We start from the raw sequence: 19,738 nt of genomic DNA, 5'->3' as shown, positions 1-19,738 counted from the left end.
CAAGAAAATCTTGGCACAACGAAGAAAAAAAATGCCGGTTGACTCGTTAATACAACAGCTTTGCTCAGTCAGAGGTTCAATCCAATGATAGAATATGAAGAAACAGTGGTAACACTGATGAGGTATTTGTTATTGTTGCCAATAAGCACTGACTTACCTTTGTCTGGTAAAGCATCTACACCAAAAAAAACAAAACAAAGTATAACAGAGTGAGTGAGTAAATAATCTCAGAGGTGTTAAATAAGTGAAATTAAAATTTACAGGACACTTTTGTTAATGATGTTGATAATTACTGTTCACTTACCTCTGTATGCTAGAGTTAAATAACAACAGAGTAAACATGATGAAATAGTTGTTAAAATATTAACTAAATGGTGACATTTTCTTTGCAGCTCAGACATTCATACTTACCTTTTCTCACACATCATGTCATGAGCATTTCATACTTTACCTGCAGTGGTTTTTGTTTGTTTGTTTCTTTTTGTTTTTGTTTGATCCTTGGTTCTTCTCCACAACAATCACACTAATACAGTTGAAGTATTTCATGTAGCATTGCTTAGCAGGCTCTGCTCTTGCATTTTCTCCTTGAGCCTGTGTGGATTTTTTTTTTTTTTGTTGTTGTTGTTGTTGCAGGTTCTGAGTCCAGAGGTGTTCAGAGACTCGCAGGTTAGATCGACTGATGGGAACAGGGTGGATTTGTTTGCTCCTCCTGTCCACATGTTGAAGTGTGCCTGGGCAAGACACTGAACCCAAAATTGCTCCCAATGTTTAGGTCTGTGTCTCACATGGCAACTTGCTGCTGTTGGTGTGTGTGTGAATGGCTGAAATTGGTCAAAAAATGCATTTAAGTACCTTATCCATTACTATTAAAGGGAATTCTTGCTAAGAATAAAAAACTATATACAAAGCCAGATTCATAGGAAGGCTGATGTAGCTTTCCCAGCCCTTCAGATTACAGAGGGACAATCTGGCTACCAGATATGTACACACAGGCCCTGGTGCAAGACACTACCGAGGGCTTTGACAGCCTCGCCAGATGCAAAGACTACTTGGGGTATCACCAGCTCCACCGAAGGTAAAGTCCTCACAGGTTAATCTGAGTCGCTGTCATCATCCCGTCTTGGCAAATAAAGAAGCTGGATTCCTGGGAATCCCGAAGGAGTGAAGCGACAGCGTCCTGAAGTCGAAGGAGCCGAGTCCCTGTAGTCCTCCTCTCTGTTCCTGTGTGTAGAGACGCCGAGGCCTGATGTCGAAGGAGCTGAGTCTTCAGGGCTGTCCTCGTCATCCCTCCTCGGTCTCTTCATACTTACCTCCTGTGCGTCACTGTCTTCCCTGCTCCGCTTCGTGGAGGTGCCGAGGCCTGAGGTTGAGGGAGCAGCGTCCGGAACGCGAGTGGGACCGGCGGTAGCAGCGTGAGGAGTGGCAGCTGGAAATGGATGGCACTGTCTTCGCCACTCCTGCCAAAAGTTTGGTGGTGGGAGCGGGAGAGGCGAGCGAGGTCTGTCCTGGTCGTCCTCACAGTCCTCAGGGTCGTCCTCATCATCAGTCATGGTACTGTATCCTGAGTCAAGGCTCTCATCAGACCATTCCTCTTCAACCTCCTCGTCACTGCCAAACTCCTCGTCCTCAGATGACATGTAGTCTGGGTGGTTGACATCTTCGTCGTCCAGAATCCTGATAACTTCAGGGAGGCCATCCATCGCAGGACGTTCGATGATGTAGTCCATGTCACCTTAAAGGAAAAGGTTAATGCACCTGAAAAACCTGATTTCAAATTGATGTATTTCTCATGTCATTAAATATTTAGGACTAAATAAGCAAAGCTCAAGTTAGAAAAAAATGTTTAAAGCTTAAATACAACCTAACTTTGACTGCTCTACATATGTGACAAAGCCCACTTGCTGCTGTGTACAAGCACTGGGTAAAGACATTTCTTTTAGAACAGAGCACTGTAATGACAACAAATCACTTTCTTCTCCTCCAAAAATAATGAAATATAAACGACCATTACAGCATTCCAGTGTTATCAAAGTACCAACATGTCAGCTACAAACTCTGTGACTGAACACAACAGCTCAGCCTGAAGAAGATTCAAAATTTTCCATTTTATCCCATTTTGTAAAAACACTGATATTTTGGTAACATTCAGAAGAAAAACTGGGAATAAGTTCATTTAATGTGATAAACTTTGAACATGAAAGTAGGAGATAATTCGGTATGAGCTCCGGATATAATAAGATTTAAGAATCATAACAAGCTCAGGCTCCCACTCACACAGAACAACAGGCCCTGGTGTGTTTACACCTGTGCGTCCTGACGTCGTGACGTGCGCAGCTAAACGCTCCATCGTCTCCATGGAGCACCAGAAAAATACATTTTTGGCATCATATGAAACTTGTTTTTTTTTTTTTTTTTTTTTTCAAATTTCTTTTTCCAAAAATGTCGATGCAACATTTGGACAGTTTGATTGCCTCAAACCAAAATAACAATGTTTTCAAATCACTATACTAATCGTTAATGAATTCTACACAGTTCCCGGGATGTTTGAGAAGTTCAGGCCATCAAGTAATCATTTCACACGGAGAAATCATCGAATAAGTGTCTGTTTTCACCAAATCTGGATTTTTCCAAACAGGCCTAATGACCTGATGTGAACTGTGCACTTTCAAATTCAAAAATTTACACTTTATGTATTGATAAATCTTTGAAGGATTTGAAGACTTACGAATCAATCAATTGTAGCCTAATGATATAGAATAAATGTAAAGTGGTCTTACCTGCCTCGTCGCCGTCCCACTCGAGGGGGTCTCTCCACCGCAGGTATCCCTCAGATCTTCTCAAGGCCATGACAAAGATATCCAAGTTTTCCACGGCAGTTAGGTTGTCCAGTAGCTTTCTTGTTTCAGCAGGATCCGGTCTCCAGTGGTTTCTCTCCAGCAATGAAATTCTCCAATAGTTCGCTTTTCACAGCTTTGATTTGCAACAGGTCAACTCGAGATAAGTTTAGGTGCAAAGGGGATATTCCAATTAGTGTGTTGTCCTTATATACCCTCGGTGAGGTCACTATTACGCTTCTGTTGGTGACGCACGCGCGTGTGTGCGTGAGCAAGACACAGACAGACATTATGTATTATATCTGTATTTTTTTTTATATAAATCTTTAATGTCATTTGTAATGTAATTTTTTAATTTTCTTTTATTTCTTTTATGTTTGTGGGATTTTTTAAATTATTTTCAGCCATTTGTTTGCGAGTTTGAATCAATCATAATAATGTTCTTAATTAGCAAAGTGCAAACCGCCTTTTTTCCCTAATTTTCCTGGGACATTACTTACATTGTAAACTTTATATAACTTGTTTCAGCAAAACTTATGCTGAACAACAAATGTGGGTTTGAAATTGAAGCCAAATTAGAGAGAAGGTTGAAGGAGAGTTTAAACAGACCAGCAGATTATGTCAGTTGTCCAGTTTTTGTGTACATGTCGAGATGAGCACCTAATATATCATCCATACTAGTAAACACACACACACAGCATGGGCACTGTAGACACATTTGAGAGCATTTCCAGTGTTTTGTTGTGATTCAGTTTGGTGCACACGCACCTGCTTCTTCATGTGTGTTTTTTTCCTCATGTGTGTTGTGTTTTTATAGTGTACAATAGTCCAGAGGAGCTCTGTAAAAGTCCCCATACAAAGTGGTGGATATCTTTTTGTAAAATACAGTTGGCCACCTGAAGTAAAATACAAAATTAAAGTGAGATATTCCCACCTGTGCCGGAAGTTTGACTTGTCTTCAAAATAAAAGCGCAATGTGTCACCCTGAGGGCCCTTATTTTTGAAACTCATATGAATCAATGATGTGAAAAGGAGGATAAAATATGCTGTATTTCACTTCACTTTTTTGTTTAATTTGAGCTTTAATTTCACTCTGTGCATTTCACATAGACTGTTCTTGCGAACACAGCTGGGAATCTATTTTAATATTTTGAGTTTAATAGGCCACTGTCTGATGAGAGTGGTGGATATTGTGGCGCAGCATTTTTATTCAGTTAGCATGCATAAAACTATCTATTGCGGTCTTTCATGACTGAAACTGAACAAGTCCTTACCTGAAAAAGTAATATGAGTGACGGAGTTGATTGCCAACACCTGCGCGTGTTGATCAGCGGCGGCACGTGCTTGGTCTTGTTGACCTCGAGCTCTCAGTGGAGAGTCTCTTTAAGTTTTGACTGGTTTCGTTGTTTATAAAATGGAAAAACCAATGCTGATGTCAGCTGCCCTTCGTTATTTTCGCACTGTCGCCATACTGCTGCTGGTCACCTACAGCTGCCCGCTGGTTAGATCCTCTCTGGCTGCCTCCAATGAGCTGCATAACCTGGGCGACTTCACTTATCCGTACGGCAGCATCTTCTCCCCGCTGCTCAAAGCCCTGACAGAGCACGGAGGGCCGAGGTGGAACCCAGGCCCGAAGAGAAAGATGAAACCCGAGCATAAGTACATGAAATATCTGACCGAGGTTTACAAAAAGTCCTCCAGAGTGCAGAGGAGTTTGGACGGGAATAAAATCTACAACACAGTCCGACTGATCAAGCCGCAGGACGAATGTCTTGCACAAAGGAATAAAGGTGAGTAAGTGAAACCATAACAGCTCGGCTGACAGTTAATGCACAGAACAATGACAGTGCTGGGGCTTGATGACTAATCATTAAAATAGAAATATACCATAGAATGACAAACCCAAAATACAACTCCAATGTTTGGGCCTGTTTTTTTTATGGCACCACATAAAGTTACAGAGTGAGTAACTTGGTTAAAGAGACATTTTCTCACAGCTGTAGTGGGACAAGGCTGGATGCTCTGGGGGGCCCCAGACTTGAAAGGGACCTCAAAAGCCCCACATTCACTCTACATCTCATGGATGTGGTGATATAATTCAATAATTCATTGCATGATTCTTAGGGAAACAGCACAGTTTAAGAGCACATCAACCAAGAATGGTCCTGCATTACTAGTTCACCATTATGGTTCTGATTTGAAAAGAGGTCCTGAGTCAAAATCTGGTTAAAAGACCTTAATTATTTTCACTTTATATTGTGCTTATATAGTTAAAGTTATGTGTAGTCAAATTTCCACAAATTTGACTCACTTGCAGTAAAACATGGAGCAAAGCATAGGACTTCTGGTTGTGCTTTGGGTGTATAATGAAGCTACAATGTGGAGCTTGCTATTTGAATTACAGAAGTAGTGGATACAGTAGTTTGTTGTTGTTGTTGTTTTTTTTTAAATCATTGTCATTAGTCCATTTTGTGACGTGCAGGATATTATAGCCCTCAAACAAAAAGCTGCTTGTCTTTAAGGGCTTTTAACAGATAAGACTAAATGTTGCACAATCCCAGAAAAAAACATTAAAACTGGGATTAAGAGAAGAACATTTTCAGTCATGTGGTCAAAACATGTTTTGTGCTGTGACCGTGATACACTGTGTTTTATGGAAATTGGAGATAATATTCCAAAAATGAGAAAATGTGTGTCTTGGTTAAATCATTACTCAACAACAACAACATGATCTTTCATTAGTCTTTTTCAAACAAGTTTTCACATTATTTATTTTTAAACAAAATATAATGTGACTCTTAGTGTGACTCTTCTTTTCTAAGTCTGTCATGCTGTCCTTGCAAATATAGTAGAATTTGCTCTTTACTCTTTACTCTTACTTCTACTTTTTAAAATCTCTCTATCACTGTTTTTAACATATATATATATATATATATATACCAAGACAAATTCCTTGTATGTGCAGACTTAGTTGGCAATAAAGTCTGATTCTGATTCTGTACAATGGTGACACTCCCCCTTATGTTTTCTCATATTCTCCTTCAGAAAGTTTTATGCAGGATCTTTCCTACAGTCTTGATCAAGTAAGAAGAAAAGAACAGCTTCTACAGTCGGCTCTGCTGTACAGTTTTGATCACAGACGTGCAGGACCTGTGTGCTACCTGACTATCAAGGAGCAGGAGCAGACAGACCAGTGTCAGCTGTGTCCTGTAATCTACCACGCTGTGAACTTAACAGCCCACGCTGAGGGGAGGAGCAGGAAGAGCTGGGTTGAAGTTGATGTCACCTCGTTTGTCCGGCCTCTCTTAAATTTTCAGAAGAAGAATATAAACTTGCTCATTAACGTCAGCTGCCCAGAGGAACAAAGAACCAGGGGTGATGGGCGTAAAGGCCTGCTGGAGTTCATCCTGAGGCCCCCTCCTCTGCTTCTTTATCTCAATGACACCAGCAAAATCGCCCACCAGAGGTTACTGGTCAATGCCAAACCAGATGAGAGGCCAAGCACTGCAGCAAACACATTTCACAAGCAGATGGTGCTCAAACCAGAACAGAGGTTCAGGCACAAGAGGAGATGGAAGAGGGAATCTCCAAAGAGCAAACGAGGTGATAAAAGCCTGGATATCCACCTGCCTGAGCTTCTCCCAAGCTCTGAATTCCCGACAAGTGACTGTGCCTTGTATGATTTTAGGGTGCGATTCAGCCAGCTCAAACTGGATCACTGGATTGTTTTTCCTCCAAAGTACAACCCCAGATACTGCAGAGGCATCTGCCCGAGGACCATGGGTTTTATCTACGGTTCACCTGTCCACACCATGGTGCAAAACATCATCTATGAGAAGCTTGACTCCTCTGTGCCCAGGCCCTCGTGTATCCCCTCCCACTACAGCCCCCTGAGCGTCATGATCTTTGAAGAGGACGGATCCTATGTCTACAAAGAGTTTGAGGACATGGTTGCCACCAGGTGCACATGTCGCTAAGCAAGCCACCAACATATGTCTGTGTTTTTTCCCTCTTTTACAGGCTGAACAGAACATCACCTCAAAGCCCCTCAACAGTCAACACAGGTGGACTCAACCTCTGAGTGTCTCCTCATTATCCAAGTATCAGATATTCTGACCAGGCTCAGTGATTTCATGAATTTATAAAATCGTTGTGCATGATCTGGAACAGGTGTGTTTACTTAAACAAAAAGTATTTTATCCTAATGAAAAATGTGGAAACGTGACATTTATTTCGTTTTTGTTAAGGCGTGACAAAAGAGGGTGCAAGTGCATCCTATTGTTCAACTTCCTGTTTGCGATGTGGTATTGAGTGTGACACACTTGAGGAAGAAAATGTCTGATGTATGATTTTTTTAAGTTATTTTTTTTGTTAACTTATTTTGGGTGGGTGGTCTGTCGTTATTCTTTAATTTAACACATTTGCCAAGTTTTAAGTAGCCCTGTTGTGGAGAGATGAAAGATGAAAAAAGCAGTCACAAACCCTTATCAAACCTTTTACATATCGTTTTATTCCTGGAGATTACAGACAGCTGTGTTAACAGCACCTGTCTTCATAATGTCCAGAATGAAAGTTGTCAAGGTTTCAGTGTGTATTTATTACTTCTGGTCACTGAGTGACTGCATACATGTGAACTGACTGCATACTTCTGACTTTGTACTGGTTGAGTGTGACTAAATGCATGTCATGTCTATTTATGCAAATTGAATGAATTCACTGTGTGTCTGTGCTCAGCTTAGGAATATTCAAAACAATGAAAATATGTCGGCGTATTCTCTGAAAAGATGGAAAATAAAAAATAGCAGGCATAAATGTTGTCTTTGTCTTTGGCTGAAATGCTCATACAACACAGGGAAAATGTGCAGTAAAGAAACAAGAGAAAGATTTTGATTCTTGCAGTCAAGTATTTTATCTGTCCTGTGAGTGCTGAGTGCACATGGCCTCATAAAACACACATTAGGCAACACACACACTCCTCTTTCAATAATGTGAGAAACCCATTAGAGGAGAGAGCGGTTAAAGAGTTCTCTGACACTTGCAGTAGTCCAAGACGTACTGGCATTCTTCACTTCAACAATGTAGAAATACTCCATTATAAGTTAGGCTTGCATTTAAAATCCTACTTGGATAAAAGCACAACAGCATTATCAGCAGAGGCATTATCAAATGTACTTAAAGCATTAAAAGGAAAAGTGCTTGTTTTGTAGAAAATGGGCTCCTGTGACTAATAGTCCAGTGGTTCCCAACCTAGGGGTCAGACCCTTCCCAGAAGGTCACAAAAAAATCTGCGGGTTTGTGAGGTAACTTATTGCAGTCATATCAAGAAATAACATACTTCTGCTAAATAAATATGGATCCATTTTTTAGACTTTTCTCTAACCCCTGCCTTTGTGAAATATGTGGGAGTTGTACATGTTTCAGCCTCACAACAGTTGTTTAAATGAAACTGAGTTAAGAAGGAAAACGTCTTTTTGGTGAAACATGGCAACTAGACACTGCTTTAATGTAAGGGGTCAGGAACCACTGGTTTAATCTTAAATAATGTGTTGTATTTTAAAATTCTAATGTTTTTCTAGAAAAGTAACAAGTTTCTACAGGTGTCTGATAAATGTAGTAAAAAAGTACCAGATTTCCTTGTTGAATGTAGCAGAGTAAGAGTATCAACTAGTATAATATAAAATGGAAATAGTCAAGTAAACTAAAATGCCTCAAAATTGTTCTGAAGTACAGCACTGGAGTAAATGCACTTTGTTACTTTCCACCACTGAATATTTGCCACAAAGTGACAGTCAGTGCTCCCATGTGCAGATGCCTTTCTGAAATATGTTACTGTATTATCTCTTTCTGGGGATTTGAAGGTCAGATGAAAGCATGTTTTTCATTCATGCTCATGACTACACAGTGGGAAAATACCTGGGTGTCCTGCATGTAACTTGTACAGACTGGTTCAGAAGAGATTCACAGGCTCAGTGAGACCTCACACATCCTCAGGCTCATTGTCAGGCTGGTGATTTAGTTTTGGCATTAATCCATGATTGTACAGATGATGCCTCCCTCTGTTTCTGGTCTGAGAGTTTACTACAGTCTAGACAAACTGATACGCAAAATATACCGGTCCCATGAATATTCAAAGATCTGTGAATAATCCTTTGTGGACCCTCAACTTGAAGTAAGAGTCCCCACTCCAGGCCGCCAGGTGGCGGTAAAGCCCCCGGTGTTAGCAGACAACCGACACTTTGAAAAAAGAAAGGACACCGGGACGTCGTTAGGAGACATCGCTGAGAAGCAGCACGGTAAGGTTCTGGCTCCAATGTCACGATTATAAACCGTGTTTCCATTAGCGTCTATCACCAAACTGTGTGAAATACACCTGCTTTATTGTGTCAAAAGTTACCTGGATTTTGCCTCTTTTTATTAAACGACTACGTTAACGTGGCAGTCGAGTAAACGTTCCAAGGTCTGTTTGTACTTTAGCAGCTAACAGCTAGCCTAGGGCAGCGAGCTGGTGATGCTAATATTGAGCTATCGCGGCTAACAAGACTAACATGTCCAGTGATCTTTTAACTTTGTCAGGCCTGGTATTTCGCTATTGTGTAATTATTTCGATAACATAACGCCCTCCCTCTTTTGCCTTACATCAACTTCTGGAGCGTTTATAAACGATATCATTACGGGTTTTTAACACACATCGGTTCACTTGTTTGCACGGAAATTTAATTTGTTGAGTGCAGAGGGTTAGTTTACTGCTGTAGTCTCTTACTTTAACTAACTACATCTTTAACTAGAGACATGAAGTAACTATAGTTATTAATACATTCGTAACACAGAATTATTTGGTTAGGTAATATCATGCAAAGTAAAATACAGCATACAGATCATTATTAAAGATCATTGTTCATCCTTTTGTGGATCATGTGAATTATTTTTATGTGGATTGTCAAGACATTTTTGCACAGCCACCATAGTGGTTATCAAATAGAACAATAGACCAGGAATAACCACTACAGATATATTGTAAATGTTTTATTACTACAGTTGTGTAGTGACACTGTTTTCATACAGAACTGTCAAACAGTGAACCCCAAGTTGTTCGGCAGCCCCTACAGTTAAATTGCAAAGCACAGAGCAGACATAATTATTTGATTAAGACTATTTATAGTTTGTCAAACAAAAGTAATGCTTTGTATTGCCTGTTAACTCACCTTGTGGAAATTTCTCATCGTTATTTCAGATCAGCTCTCTGGTGAACATGGGCCGCCACTTTGGAAACCTGGCCAGGGTTAGGCATGTAATCACATACAGCCTGTCCCCGTTTGAACAGAAGGCTTTCCCCAACTACTTCTCCAAAGGAATCCCCAATGCGTGGAGACGGTTCACAAGTTCTTTCTTCAAAGTTGCCCCCCGTGAGTCTTTGCTTTTCTGTATAGTATGTTGGTATTTTATATGTCGACCTGGTCTAGATAATATGTTGAAGTATTATATATTTGTTTCTGCTTAATCTTTACAGTACCAAGAAATTAACTGATAGAAACTAAACAGTATTTTATTGTGGAAATGTCATAGAATAAGAACATAGGAAGTATGCTTGAGTTATTTTGGTTCAAATTGCATAAGTTATCTGCCATGCTGTGAGTTGTGTTGGGTTGCTGCCCAGTCATATGATATGCCTGTTACCTGCTTTGACCCCAGCCTCTGTCGTAGTTTAAATGACAAGTCACAGTGGATGATTAAAAAGAGCTGACAAATTTTTGATGCATCAATACACCGAATGTTAAATTCCAAGTGCATGCCCAAAAGTACCTTTCATCATTACTCTTCAGCATTTTAAAATGGGGCCTTGTAATTTAAGTTTTGCAAAAAATTGTATGCAGTGCACTCATTTAAAATTGCAGAAAAAGGATGCTTTAATTTTTTGTTGTTTGGGAAGTATTGGGAAGTAAGTATTGTGATTGCACAGTAAAACTTACCTACATGAAGGAGCAGATACAACAAAACTCTAATCATGTTTTTACATGATCGTGTTTTATGAGTCTATTTTTTTTTTCTTATTTTGAAATATTAAAATGTTTTACTTCACCTTTATTTCACAGCAAAGTACAGCTAAAGAAGAATAAATACAGTGTTAGGATCCTGGTGCTAATGTGTTTTATGATCTCTTCCTTTTTGCAGCAATGATCCTCATGTACCTGACATACACCTGGGGCAACTCTGTCCATCAGCAGAGCAAGAGGAAGAATCCTGCTGACTATGGGAACAACGAATAAACTCCTGCCACCTTTCTGAAAGCTGCCCTCTGTTGTTAATTCCACCGCTGTATGTTTAACCAATAAAGATGAAAAATATTTATGTGAAATTAGTTTATTGATTTATTTCATTCAACCTTCACTAATTGATTGGTTTGATGTCCCTTAATGTTCAGTCAGTATTGAAGTAAAGTTATGATAATTGATCGAGTCATTTCTCATGCAAAATGATGATTTACTGCTTTTCTCATTATATATTTTTTAAGTAAAAGCTTGGTGTGTGATTTGTACTGTGGGTTGAACAAAACAAGAAGATGGGTACATCATGTTGAGATGTGGTAAAGTGTGATATGTATTAAAGACAAAAAGGTCAGTAATAATGAGTTGATAATAGTGTGATTTAGTTTATTTTATTAGTTAGCTGTCATAAACGTATCTAATCTAAAAAAAACAAATCACAGTTTAGACAGAAGGCTAGTAATAAGCATTTACATCTGTCTGCAGCAGTTGTGGTGCTGGAGGTCGTGGGTGGGGCTTTTATCTTGAAGGAGAGGAGCTATAGCGCCAGCAAGTGACCGACCGCAGGTTTAGATCATTATAATTGGATATAATAAAACAATATGGATGATAGCTCCAAATAGCTTTGGGTGTACAGTCACAGATTTTAAAGCTGCCGCTGTAATGACCGTCTCTGGCCTGTGGGCGGCGCACGATCCTCGGGTGCAGCGTCTCTGCAGTCGGACGCTATTGGTCGGTGGCACAGACAGAAAATTCCTGAACGCTCTCACGCATCAGCCGGTGTTACCTACCGCATGCTGCCGCCGCCGCTGCTCTGTTTCATGGAACAAGAACAAGGGTGGATCACTGTCCGCTGACTGAAACCATATTGTAGCTGCCGTTGTCGCCTTTAGCACCGAGCTGTGTTTCTGTTCTTCCTTGTAAATCTCCGCTCTTTCAGTTAGCTGGTGAAGATGTCAGTTGTCGGGTTTGATGTCGGGTTCATGAACTGCTATGTAGCGGTAGCTAGAGCCGGAGGGATTGAAACAGTCGCCAATGAGTACAGCGACCGAAGTACACCGTAAGTGCGATTTATTCTCATTAGAGTGTATGATTTGCGTTGTACCATCAGCGCTGATAGCAGGTACACAATGTGAATGGACCCACTTCTGTACATCATAATGATTAGTGAAGCTAGCGTGGCTAGCTGCCCGGCTAGTTAGCATGCTAAAGGATTTCACAACAGGAAGAAGCATGTGAGTGCTAAAGCTAACGGTAGCCGAAATGAAACCACTGTGACCAGAAATAAATCCTGGACCCACTTCACATGCCGGAATGATTCTTGTATTGTCTTGCTACAATAATATCACCGAGTTCATTGAAAGACTTTTAATTATTGACCTGCTCTGTCAGGTGATGTGTGATTTTTTTACTGCAGGCATGAATGAGCGCATGATGGGAGGAGGCCGGATTCAGGCTGTCAAAACGGCTTGAGCAATCCATTGTACTTCATTTTTCACACCCATAGTCTTCAGAAGACAGATAAATTAGTGTAGAATATATATTTAGAAACAGATTGTTATTTTTACATGAAATCTACAACGTTACTGTCAATTATCGCGTTATTATTCTTTGTATCAATCCTGTGCGAAGCTGCATCATTGAAAAAAACTGTGGAGAAATAATTGAATTGTGTTTTCTATTTTTAGAGCATGTGTTTCCTTTGGACCCCGGAATCGCTCAATTGGTGCAGCTGCAAAAAGCCAGGTATGTTTTCATGGGAAGTCTTGGGGACTCTAGGAACATGATTGCTAACCTGACATACAGTGCTCAGTACCCTGGTGTTAGTGCATTTTAAAAAGAGTTGTTTTTCTCTTTTTCTGTTGAACAGGTCGTCACAAACTGCAAGAACACAGTCCAAGGGTTCAAGAGGTTTCATGGGAGGGCTTTTTCAGATCCATATGTGCAGCGCCTCAAAAATAGCTTGGTCTATGATATTGCACAAATGCCCACCGGAACAACTGGTATTAAGGTGAGAGAATGTTTAATAATCTATACATGGCACTTACTACAGCCTAATACATAGACTGTACAAAGTAATTTTCCTAGGAAAAATAAGTTTCCACTCTCTAATCTGATCAGCCAGTCCAGGTAATTATCAAATACATTTTTGGACATAGAAAAAAAACCTTTACCAGGCACTCCCAGGCAGATCCAAGAGTTAAACCTTGGGTGTATTAATGGGTTAAAACACTGACTTCTGTCGACTTCACAGGGGCTCAACAGGATGAAAATGATAAAAAGAGACTACTACACTTGTTTTCCCACTGGAAAACAGAAAGAATACACACTGTCTTAATGATATTATAGCCACACAAATCAAAGTACATGGTATGAGACACTCCCTTAAATTGGTGCAGTTAGAATATTCATAATTAGAAGGGTTAATAATCAATTTATTAATTCAGATCTGATTATATTTTTGTGTTTGAAAGACCAAAATTTTTGTTTTGGATCAATTTCCTGTTCTATAACATATCAGTCAGGTGCTTATTAAGTTTTAATGCCAGCAAGCATTTAAAGCTTGTGGACGAACAGCATTTTATTGTACCTCTGACGCAGCACATCTGTGCATCTTGAAGTTATGAAATGGCTGTCTGTGTCACCACGAGCTGAACTGAGATAAAGTTTGAAATGTGGCCTTGATAATATAGTGGGAGTACATTGTAAAGCCTGACCGAGGGACTATGGTGTGTGAAAATGTTAGCTTGAGGTAAAGTTTTAATGAAGCAGATAAGTCAAACTGCATGTTTGGAAAAGTTTATTGGTCAAATATACATACATATAGAGAGAGAGAGAGAGAGATAGAGGTAGATAGTAGATATGTTTTTATTTTTAAGCTGACATAGTAAAAATTAACAACATTCTCTTGTATGCCAATTTGACTGTTATTGAAGGTGATGTACATGGAGGAGGAGAAGGTGTTCAGCATTGAACAGGTCACCGCCATGCTGCTGACCAAGCTGAAGGAGACGGCAGAGAATGCACTGAAGAAGCCTGTGGCTGACTGCGTTGTCTCTGTAAGTATTAACATGCTACTGCACAGCTCTCGACACTGTCCCTATAAAAGCTTAAAGGTGCTATATGGAAGTTTTTGCTGTCGTTACACAGCCAACATTAGCATTAACAGCTGTTTATTTACCAAGAGTTTCAACCTTTGTTGCATTTGCAAGACTCTAGACAGCACTAATTCTTCATCCTCTCATGTTGGAGTGATGGCAGACTGGACCCCACAGTGACTCACTGTCACAAAGTGGTATTGCGAGACAAGAAAAGCCAGGGCTAGTTGGTTAGCATGCTAATTTCAGTAGAAGAAAAGTGATAGAAATAGACACAAAACAGGAGTTAACAGGTGTTGCTTTCCACTGCTGGAGGCAGCTCTTGGCAAGTAATGAAATTAAGTTTGATGCTGATTTTGCAATGTTTCTTCTAGACTGCTAATTAAACAGTTGTTAATGCTAACATTGGCTATTTGGCGATAGCAAAAACGTACAAAGAGTACCTTTTTAAAGCCCCAGCCCAACCACTGACCTGACCACCGGTCTAATCGGGCAGGTTAATTGAAAACACCTGTGTGAGTGTGCAGAGCCTTTAAGTAAAAAAAAGATTTTAAAATCTATTCTTTTTCAACCAGGTTCCCTGCTATTACACTGATGCTGAGAGGAGATCAGTCGTAGATGCTGCTCAGATTGCTGGACTCAACTGCCTGAGGCTCATGAATGAGACAACTGCAGGTCTGTACTAGGGTTTTTTGGGTAGTACTTGGGCAAGGATGTGCTTGTCAGTGATTGTTGTTCTGACTGTGGCTGCCTCGCTGTACTGCCATTCCAGCACTTGTCTGCTTCGTTAATAATTTAACAATTTCCCTTACAGTTGCATTAGCGTATGGGATCTATAAACAGGATCTCCCTGCTCCTGAGGAAAAGGCCAGAAATGTGGTGTTTGTGGACGTGGGCCATTCTGGATACCAGACATCAGTGTGTGCCTTCAACAAGGGCAAACTCAAGGTGTGTGTGTAAATCAACATACTGTACACTGTACATCAATCTATGACAGGCTTTGTTTCATAACTTTGACTATCCTCTGGTGTCTCTCAGGTGCTTGCTACAGCCTGTGACCCGGAGTTAGGAGGAAAGGACTTTGATGAGATGCTGGTCAAGTATTTCTGTGAGGAATTTGGCAAGAAGTACAAGCTCGATGTCAAGTCAAAGCCCAGGGCTCTGGTCAGGCTCTACCAGGAGTGTGAAAAACTGAAAAAACTGATGAGTGCCAACTCCTCAGACCTGCCACTCAACATTGAATGCTTCATGAATGACATCGATGTTTCTGGAAAACTGAACAGGTGAGCCAACAGGAAGTAATTTGTTGTTTTGTTTTTTTTTTCTCTGCATGATTTCAATCTGTCGACAGTCTATTACTGTGAATTAACTTGTAAGGTTTAAGCAATATGCACTCTTTCTGTTGAACAAGGGGTCAGTTTGAAGAGATGTGTGCTGACATTTTGACCCGAGTAGAGCCTCCACTGCAGAGTCTGCTGGAACATGCCAGTGAGTATTATTGTCCCCAGCTGTGAGCTACCTCACTTTATTTACCTGACATTCCTATTAATTATGTTTTAAAGAATGCAATATATGCAAGTTGAGCTGTTTATGTGCTAGTAACCTAAAAACTGTTTTTCCTCCACAAGAACTGAAAAAAGAAGACATCTACTCAGTTGAGATAGTGGGCGGAGCTTCTAGGATCCCAGCTGTCAAAGAGAGAATCAGCAAATTCTTTGGGAAGGAATTGAGCACTACACTGAACGCTGACGAAGCTGTGGCCAGAGGATGTGCCCTGCAGGTATCTCATGCTTTGGTTTTACAGCTGCTGTCCACCCTTCCTATTGTTCACAATGTAACGGTTTCTTATAAGCAGAAGGCTTGCTGTGAAATTAATGTTTGTTTCTTGTTTTACATCTTTTTTGTGCTGTTGCACTCACTGAAATGCGGTTTGTGTCTCCTCAGTGTGCAATACTGTCTCCTGCCTTCAAAGTGCGTGAATTCTCCATCACAGATGTTGTTCCCTATCCCATCTCCTTGAAGTGGCATTCTGCTGCAGAGGAAGGTCTGAGGTGAGTAAACTGTCTTTGATTTATTTTTTTTCTGTCTCTGATCTTAACTATATAATACAATAATTTTTTAATAATGTTTATTTGTTGCAGTGATTGTGAGGTATTTCCCAAGAACCATGCAGCACCTTTCTCCAAGGTGTTGACCTTCTACCGTAAAGAGCCTTTCTCTCTGGAGGCCTACTACAGCTGCCCTGCTGAGCTGCCCTACCCTGACCCCACTATTGGTGAGCAACTAAAGCTTTCTGACCTGTGATTTCTGGCCATTAGGCAACAGAAATACTCATTGCTTTTTTTTTTTTCTTCCCTACAGGTCAATTTCTGATCCAGAAGGTTGTCCCACAAGCATCTGGGGAGAGCTCCAAGGTGAAAGTTAAGGTGCGAGTGAACATCCATGGTATCTTCAGTGTGTCCAGCGCCTCCCTGGTTGAAGTTCAGAAATCTGATGAGTCAGAGGAACCCATGGAAACAGAACAGGCCAATGACAAAGAAGGAGAGGTAGGTTTTTTTTCCCCCATAATAAAGTGCCCTGTTACACTGAGCATCAGAATAGTATCTGTGCTACTATTTGTACTGCACTGAGAGAAACATGTCTGGTTTTATTTATCATTCCTCAGCAGAGCAAGATGCAGACGGATCAGGATGAGCAGCAGGGACAGGGAGACGGCCAGAAAGAAACGGAGGAGAAGGCACCACGCGAGAATGAGGAGATGGAGGTGCGATGCACAATTTTTGTGTAGAACAAATACCAGTATATAAGGTTGTCTTTATGAGGAGATACAGCCCACTGTAAACCATATCTTTGAGAAGCTAATAATGTTACATTTTTCATCCTCATGTGTGTAACATCCTCAAAAATGAGTTAAATGAAGAGCTCATGCACCATGTTACATTAGATTGTACAGATGTTCTAATAAACTGGTAAGTCATTGGATGTCTTGATATTTAAAATTTCAGCACCTATTCTCTTACCCTTTTAGACTACAACAGAGGAGAGCAAAGGTGAGAAGAAGTCTGACCAACCCCCACAAGCCAAAAAGCCAAAAGTCAAAACAAAAGTGCTGGAGCTACCCATTGAAAACAGTCCACAGTGGCAGCTAGCAGACGACATGCTCAATCTTTTTGTAGAAAATGAGGTAACGAAGCTTCCAGCCATCACACACACACATTACTTAATCCACTCATCAAAGCTGTCATCTTTAATTACTCGATCTATTTTGAAGTGTTTGCCGGTTACAGTTGCTGTTTGCTTTCTCCTCAGGGAAAGATGATCATGCAGGACAAGCTGGAGAAGGAGAGGAACGATGCCAAGAATAATGTAGAAGAATATGTGTACGACATGAGGGACAAACTGCATGGGATGCTGGAGAAGTTTGTCAGTGAATCTGTGAGTAAATAATCACTTTTGACTTGTGGTTTTAAAAAAAAGTTATCATCTTATCACTTTACAACAGTTTTGACTTTCCTTTACATATTGTGAACTTTTTTAAAAAATATTTTTAGGACCGAGATGCTTTGTCATTAAAGCTGGAGGATACTGAAAACTGGTTGTATGAAGATGGAGAGGATCAACCCAAACAGGTGTACATTGACAAACTGGCAGAGTTAAAGGTAATTATTGCTATAGTAATTTTCTCCTTTTTCCCTTCCATTAATTGGTCAATTTCAACATTTTGATATTTATTAACTGACATATGTACTCTGCAGAAACTTGGCCAGCCTATCCAGGAGAGGTATACAGAGGCTGAAGAGAGACCTAAAGCTTTTGAGGAGATGGGAAAACAAATCCAGCAGTACATGAAATTTGTTGAAGCGTACAAGATGAAGGTAAAGCTAAAGTGTATATTAGGAATCCTTTAAAATGACATTAGACCACATAAAGACTGAAGGCATAATGACAAATAAAAGTATTAACACTACTTTTGTTGTTTTCTGTTGATTTCCAGGAGGAGCAGTATGACCATTTAGATGAGGCAGATGTCACCAAAGTGGACAAACTGACCAGTGACGCAATGATCTGGATGAACAGCACCATGAACCAGCAGAGCAAACAGAGCTTGACAGTGGATCCCTTTATCAAAGTCAAAGACATTAAGGCGAAAACAAGGGTGAGGATCTATTCCTGAGATTATCATAAGACAGTGAGAGAAGTAACTGGAATGCAGGAAATTTAAAATGGAGAATCTCGTACATTCATGTTCTGTTCTTTGTGTAATTATCCAGGAGCTGTTCTCCGCTTGTAACCCTATTGTGACCAAGCCCAAACCCAAGGTGGAGCTTCCCAAGGAGGACACACCAGCAGAGCAGAACGGGCCTGTCAACGGACAGGAGAAACCCCAGGAAGAAAGCGCAGACAAGGGAACGACCGAAAACACAGGCAACCCCACTTCAGAAACAACAGAAAACAAGCCTGACATGGACCTTGATTAAAGCAGCCTAACGCTTCCCTAAAGCAAAGCTTGTACGGGAGCTTGTTGCTTTAGATTGAGATGCAGCCTGGGTGTATAATCAGAGCAGGGGAAGTGTTTCAGGAACTGCACTCTACAGTCAAAAAGCAGGCAGGGTGATTAGCACACTGAGCCCAGCTCCTGGTGGTATCTCTGTCTGATGACATAGCATGCCCTCTCTCTTTCTGGATGACATAAATCAAAAGCCAGCCGCAATAAGCCTGTTTGACAATGAGCGCTGTACACATGATGGTATTTATTTCTGTTGTGTGCTCTGTAAGTGTTCTGGTCTGTGTCACAATATGGTTTTAATAAAGTTATTAAAAATCACTTGCACCAACTTTATTACTTTGGTCAAATATACCCAAGGTTTCACACAGGTATTGCTTCTGTCTAGCTAGCAGGGCAGTAGATATTAAAGACACAAGTCATGTCCTTGGTCATATGTCTGTCTGGGGAGCTTTGATGATGTTCCATTATTAAATATTAAAACTTTACATATTGGAGTTTTAAATGACTGAGTGTACTATCATTTTAGACTCCATATATTTAAATTGTAATTTTTTTTGGGAGGGGGGGCTCACACTAAAAGGCCTTGGTATTAGGGAAATAATATGCTCATAATGTAAAATTTAAAGAAATTTTAAGTTGAATAAGAGTGGTTGGGGTCAGGGTTGGGGGTTGACCTCATATTGTGATTATGGCCCTGCTAGCTGGATTAAACAGATACCTCTAATGAGTCATATTCAATCACATAATCACATCATAGTAAATCTTGGTAAATTGGTAAAATATTAATGGTGAGGAAGCTGAGCTAGTTATGTACGTTAGTGTCCAGAAAATGTTCTTCTATGTTGCCTAGCAACCACTATTAACGTTGTTAGGGGTCTAGTTAATATAAATTCGTTTAAAGACTCATAAAAAACTTTTCTTGCTCTCTTAATACACGTATGTAACTAGACACACGACTTCATTGTTTTTCAAAGCTGTAAAACACTCGACATAGCAATGTTTGGCTATTTCGGAGCACTCCGAAAAAGCTTTGCTATC

At 40.3% G+C, this 19,738-nt stretch overlaps 4 protein-coding genes across 5 annotated transcripts; 3 read left to right on the top strand and 1 right to left on the bottom strand.

The window, feature by feature from the left end:
* Window positions 1–106: 106 nt before the first annotated feature.
* Window positions 107–3,042, bottom strand: LOC108882936 (uncharacterized). Its single transcript, XM_018675735.2, has 2 exons — window positions 2,778–3,042; window positions 107–1,732 (listed from the first exon to the last, which is right to left on the bottom strand). Exons 1-2 carry the CDS (start codon window positions 2,845–2,847, stop codon window positions 1,092–1,094), a joined length of 711 nt encoding a protein of 236 aa, XP_018531251.1. The 5' UTR covers window positions 2,848–3,042; the 3' UTR covers window positions 107–1,091.
* Window positions 3,043–4,078: 1,036 nt separating this feature from the next.
* Window positions 4,079–7,646, top strand: gdf9 (growth differentiation factor 9). The gene is made up of 2 exons (XM_018675733.2): window positions 4,079–4,624; window positions 5,880–7,646. Exons 1-2 carry the CDS (start codon window positions 4,249–4,251, stop codon window positions 6,809–6,811), a joined length of 1,308 nt encoding a protein of 435 aa, XP_018531249.1. The 5' UTR covers window positions 4,079–4,248; the 3' UTR covers window positions 6,812–7,646.
* Window positions 7,647–9,021: 1,375 nt separating this feature from the next.
* Window positions 9,022–11,187, top strand: LOC108882929 (cytochrome b-c1 complex subunit 8). Its single transcript, XM_018675724.2, has 3 exons — window positions 9,022–9,127; window positions 10,066–10,237; window positions 11,004–11,187. The coding sequence occupies exons 2-3, from the start codon at window positions 10,084–10,086 to the stop codon at window positions 11,096–11,098; spliced, it is 249 nt and encodes an 82-aa protein (XP_018531240.1). The 5' UTR covers window positions 9,022–9,127; window positions 10,066–10,083; the 3' UTR covers window positions 11,099–11,187.
* A 650-nt stretch (window positions 11,188–11,837) lies between these two features.
* On the top strand, window positions 11,838–19,018 carry hspa4b (heat shock protein 4b). 2 transcript variants are annotated; one of them, XM_018675719.2, is made up of 19 exons: window positions 11,838–12,155; window positions 12,784–12,841; window positions 12,966–13,106; window positions 14,032–14,154; window positions 14,769–14,868; window positions 15,008–15,141; window positions 15,232–15,476; window positions 15,605–15,681; window positions 15,822–15,973; window positions 16,138–16,244; window positions 16,335–16,468; window positions 16,555–16,739; window positions 16,862–16,957; window positions 17,222–17,377; window positions 17,503–17,628; window positions 17,745–17,852; window positions 17,949–18,068; window positions 18,188–18,349; window positions 18,465–19,018. In XM_018675719.2, exons 1-19 carry the CDS (start codon window positions 12,049–12,051, stop codon window positions 18,669–18,671), a joined length of 2,538 nt encoding a protein of 845 aa, XP_018531235.1. In that variant the 5' UTR covers window positions 11,838–12,048; the 3' UTR covers window positions 18,672–19,018. The 2 variants fall into 2 exon arrangements, with proteins under 2 accessions (XP_018531235.1, XP_018531234.1); XM_018675718.2 differs by having other exon boundaries at window positions 16,859–16,957.
* Window positions 19,019–19,738: the final 720 nt, after the last annotated feature.

The sequence above is a fragment of the Lates calcarifer genome, linkage group LG8 (genome assembly GCF_001640805.2).
Source record: "Lates calcarifer isolate ASB-BC8 linkage group LG8, TLL_Latcal_v3, whole genome shotgun sequence".
Classification (NCBI taxonomy): Eukaryota; Metazoa; Chordata; class Actinopteri; family Centropomidae; genus Lates; species Lates calcarifer.
Note: the sequence above shows the minus strand (reverse complement) of the source record. Positions and strands in the feature narration are given on the sequence as shown.

Coding starts and splice junctions, on each gene's coding strand:
- gdf9 (XM_018675733.2), top strand. CDS start 4,249: ATGGAAAAACCAATGCTGATGTCAGCTGCCCTTCGTTATTTTCGCACT. Junction 4,625..5,879: donor TCTTGCACAAAGGAATAAAG/GTGAGTAAGTGA, acceptor ATTCTCCTTCAG/AAAGTTTTATGCAGGATCTT.
- LOC108882929 (XM_018675724.2), top strand. CDS start 10,084: ATGGGCCGCCACTTTGGAAACCTGGCCAGGGTTAGGCATGTAATCACA. Junction 10,238..11,003: donor TTTCTTCAAAGTTGCCCCCC/GTGAGTCTTTGC, acceptor TCCTTTTTGCAG/CAATGATCCTCATGTACCTG.
- LOC108882936 (XM_018675735.2), bottom strand. CDS start 2,847: ATGGCCTTGAGAAGATCTGAGGGATACCTGCGGTGGAGAGACCCCCTC. Junction 1,733..2,777: donor GTGGGACGGCGACGAGGCAG/GTAAGACCACTT, acceptor TTTTCCTTTAAG/GTGACATGGACTACATCATC.
- hspa4b (XM_018675718.2), top strand. CDS start 12,049: ATGTCAGTTGTCGGGTTTGATGTCGGGTTCATGAACTGCTATGTAGCG. Junction 12,842..12,965: donor GTGCAGCTGCAAAAAGCCAG/GTATGTTTTCAT, acceptor TCTGTTGAACAG/GTCGTCACAAACTGCAAGAA. Junction 15,974..16,137: donor CCAGAGGATGTGCCCTGCAG/GTATCTCATGCT, acceptor GTGTCTCCTCAG/TGTGCAATACTGTCTCCTGC.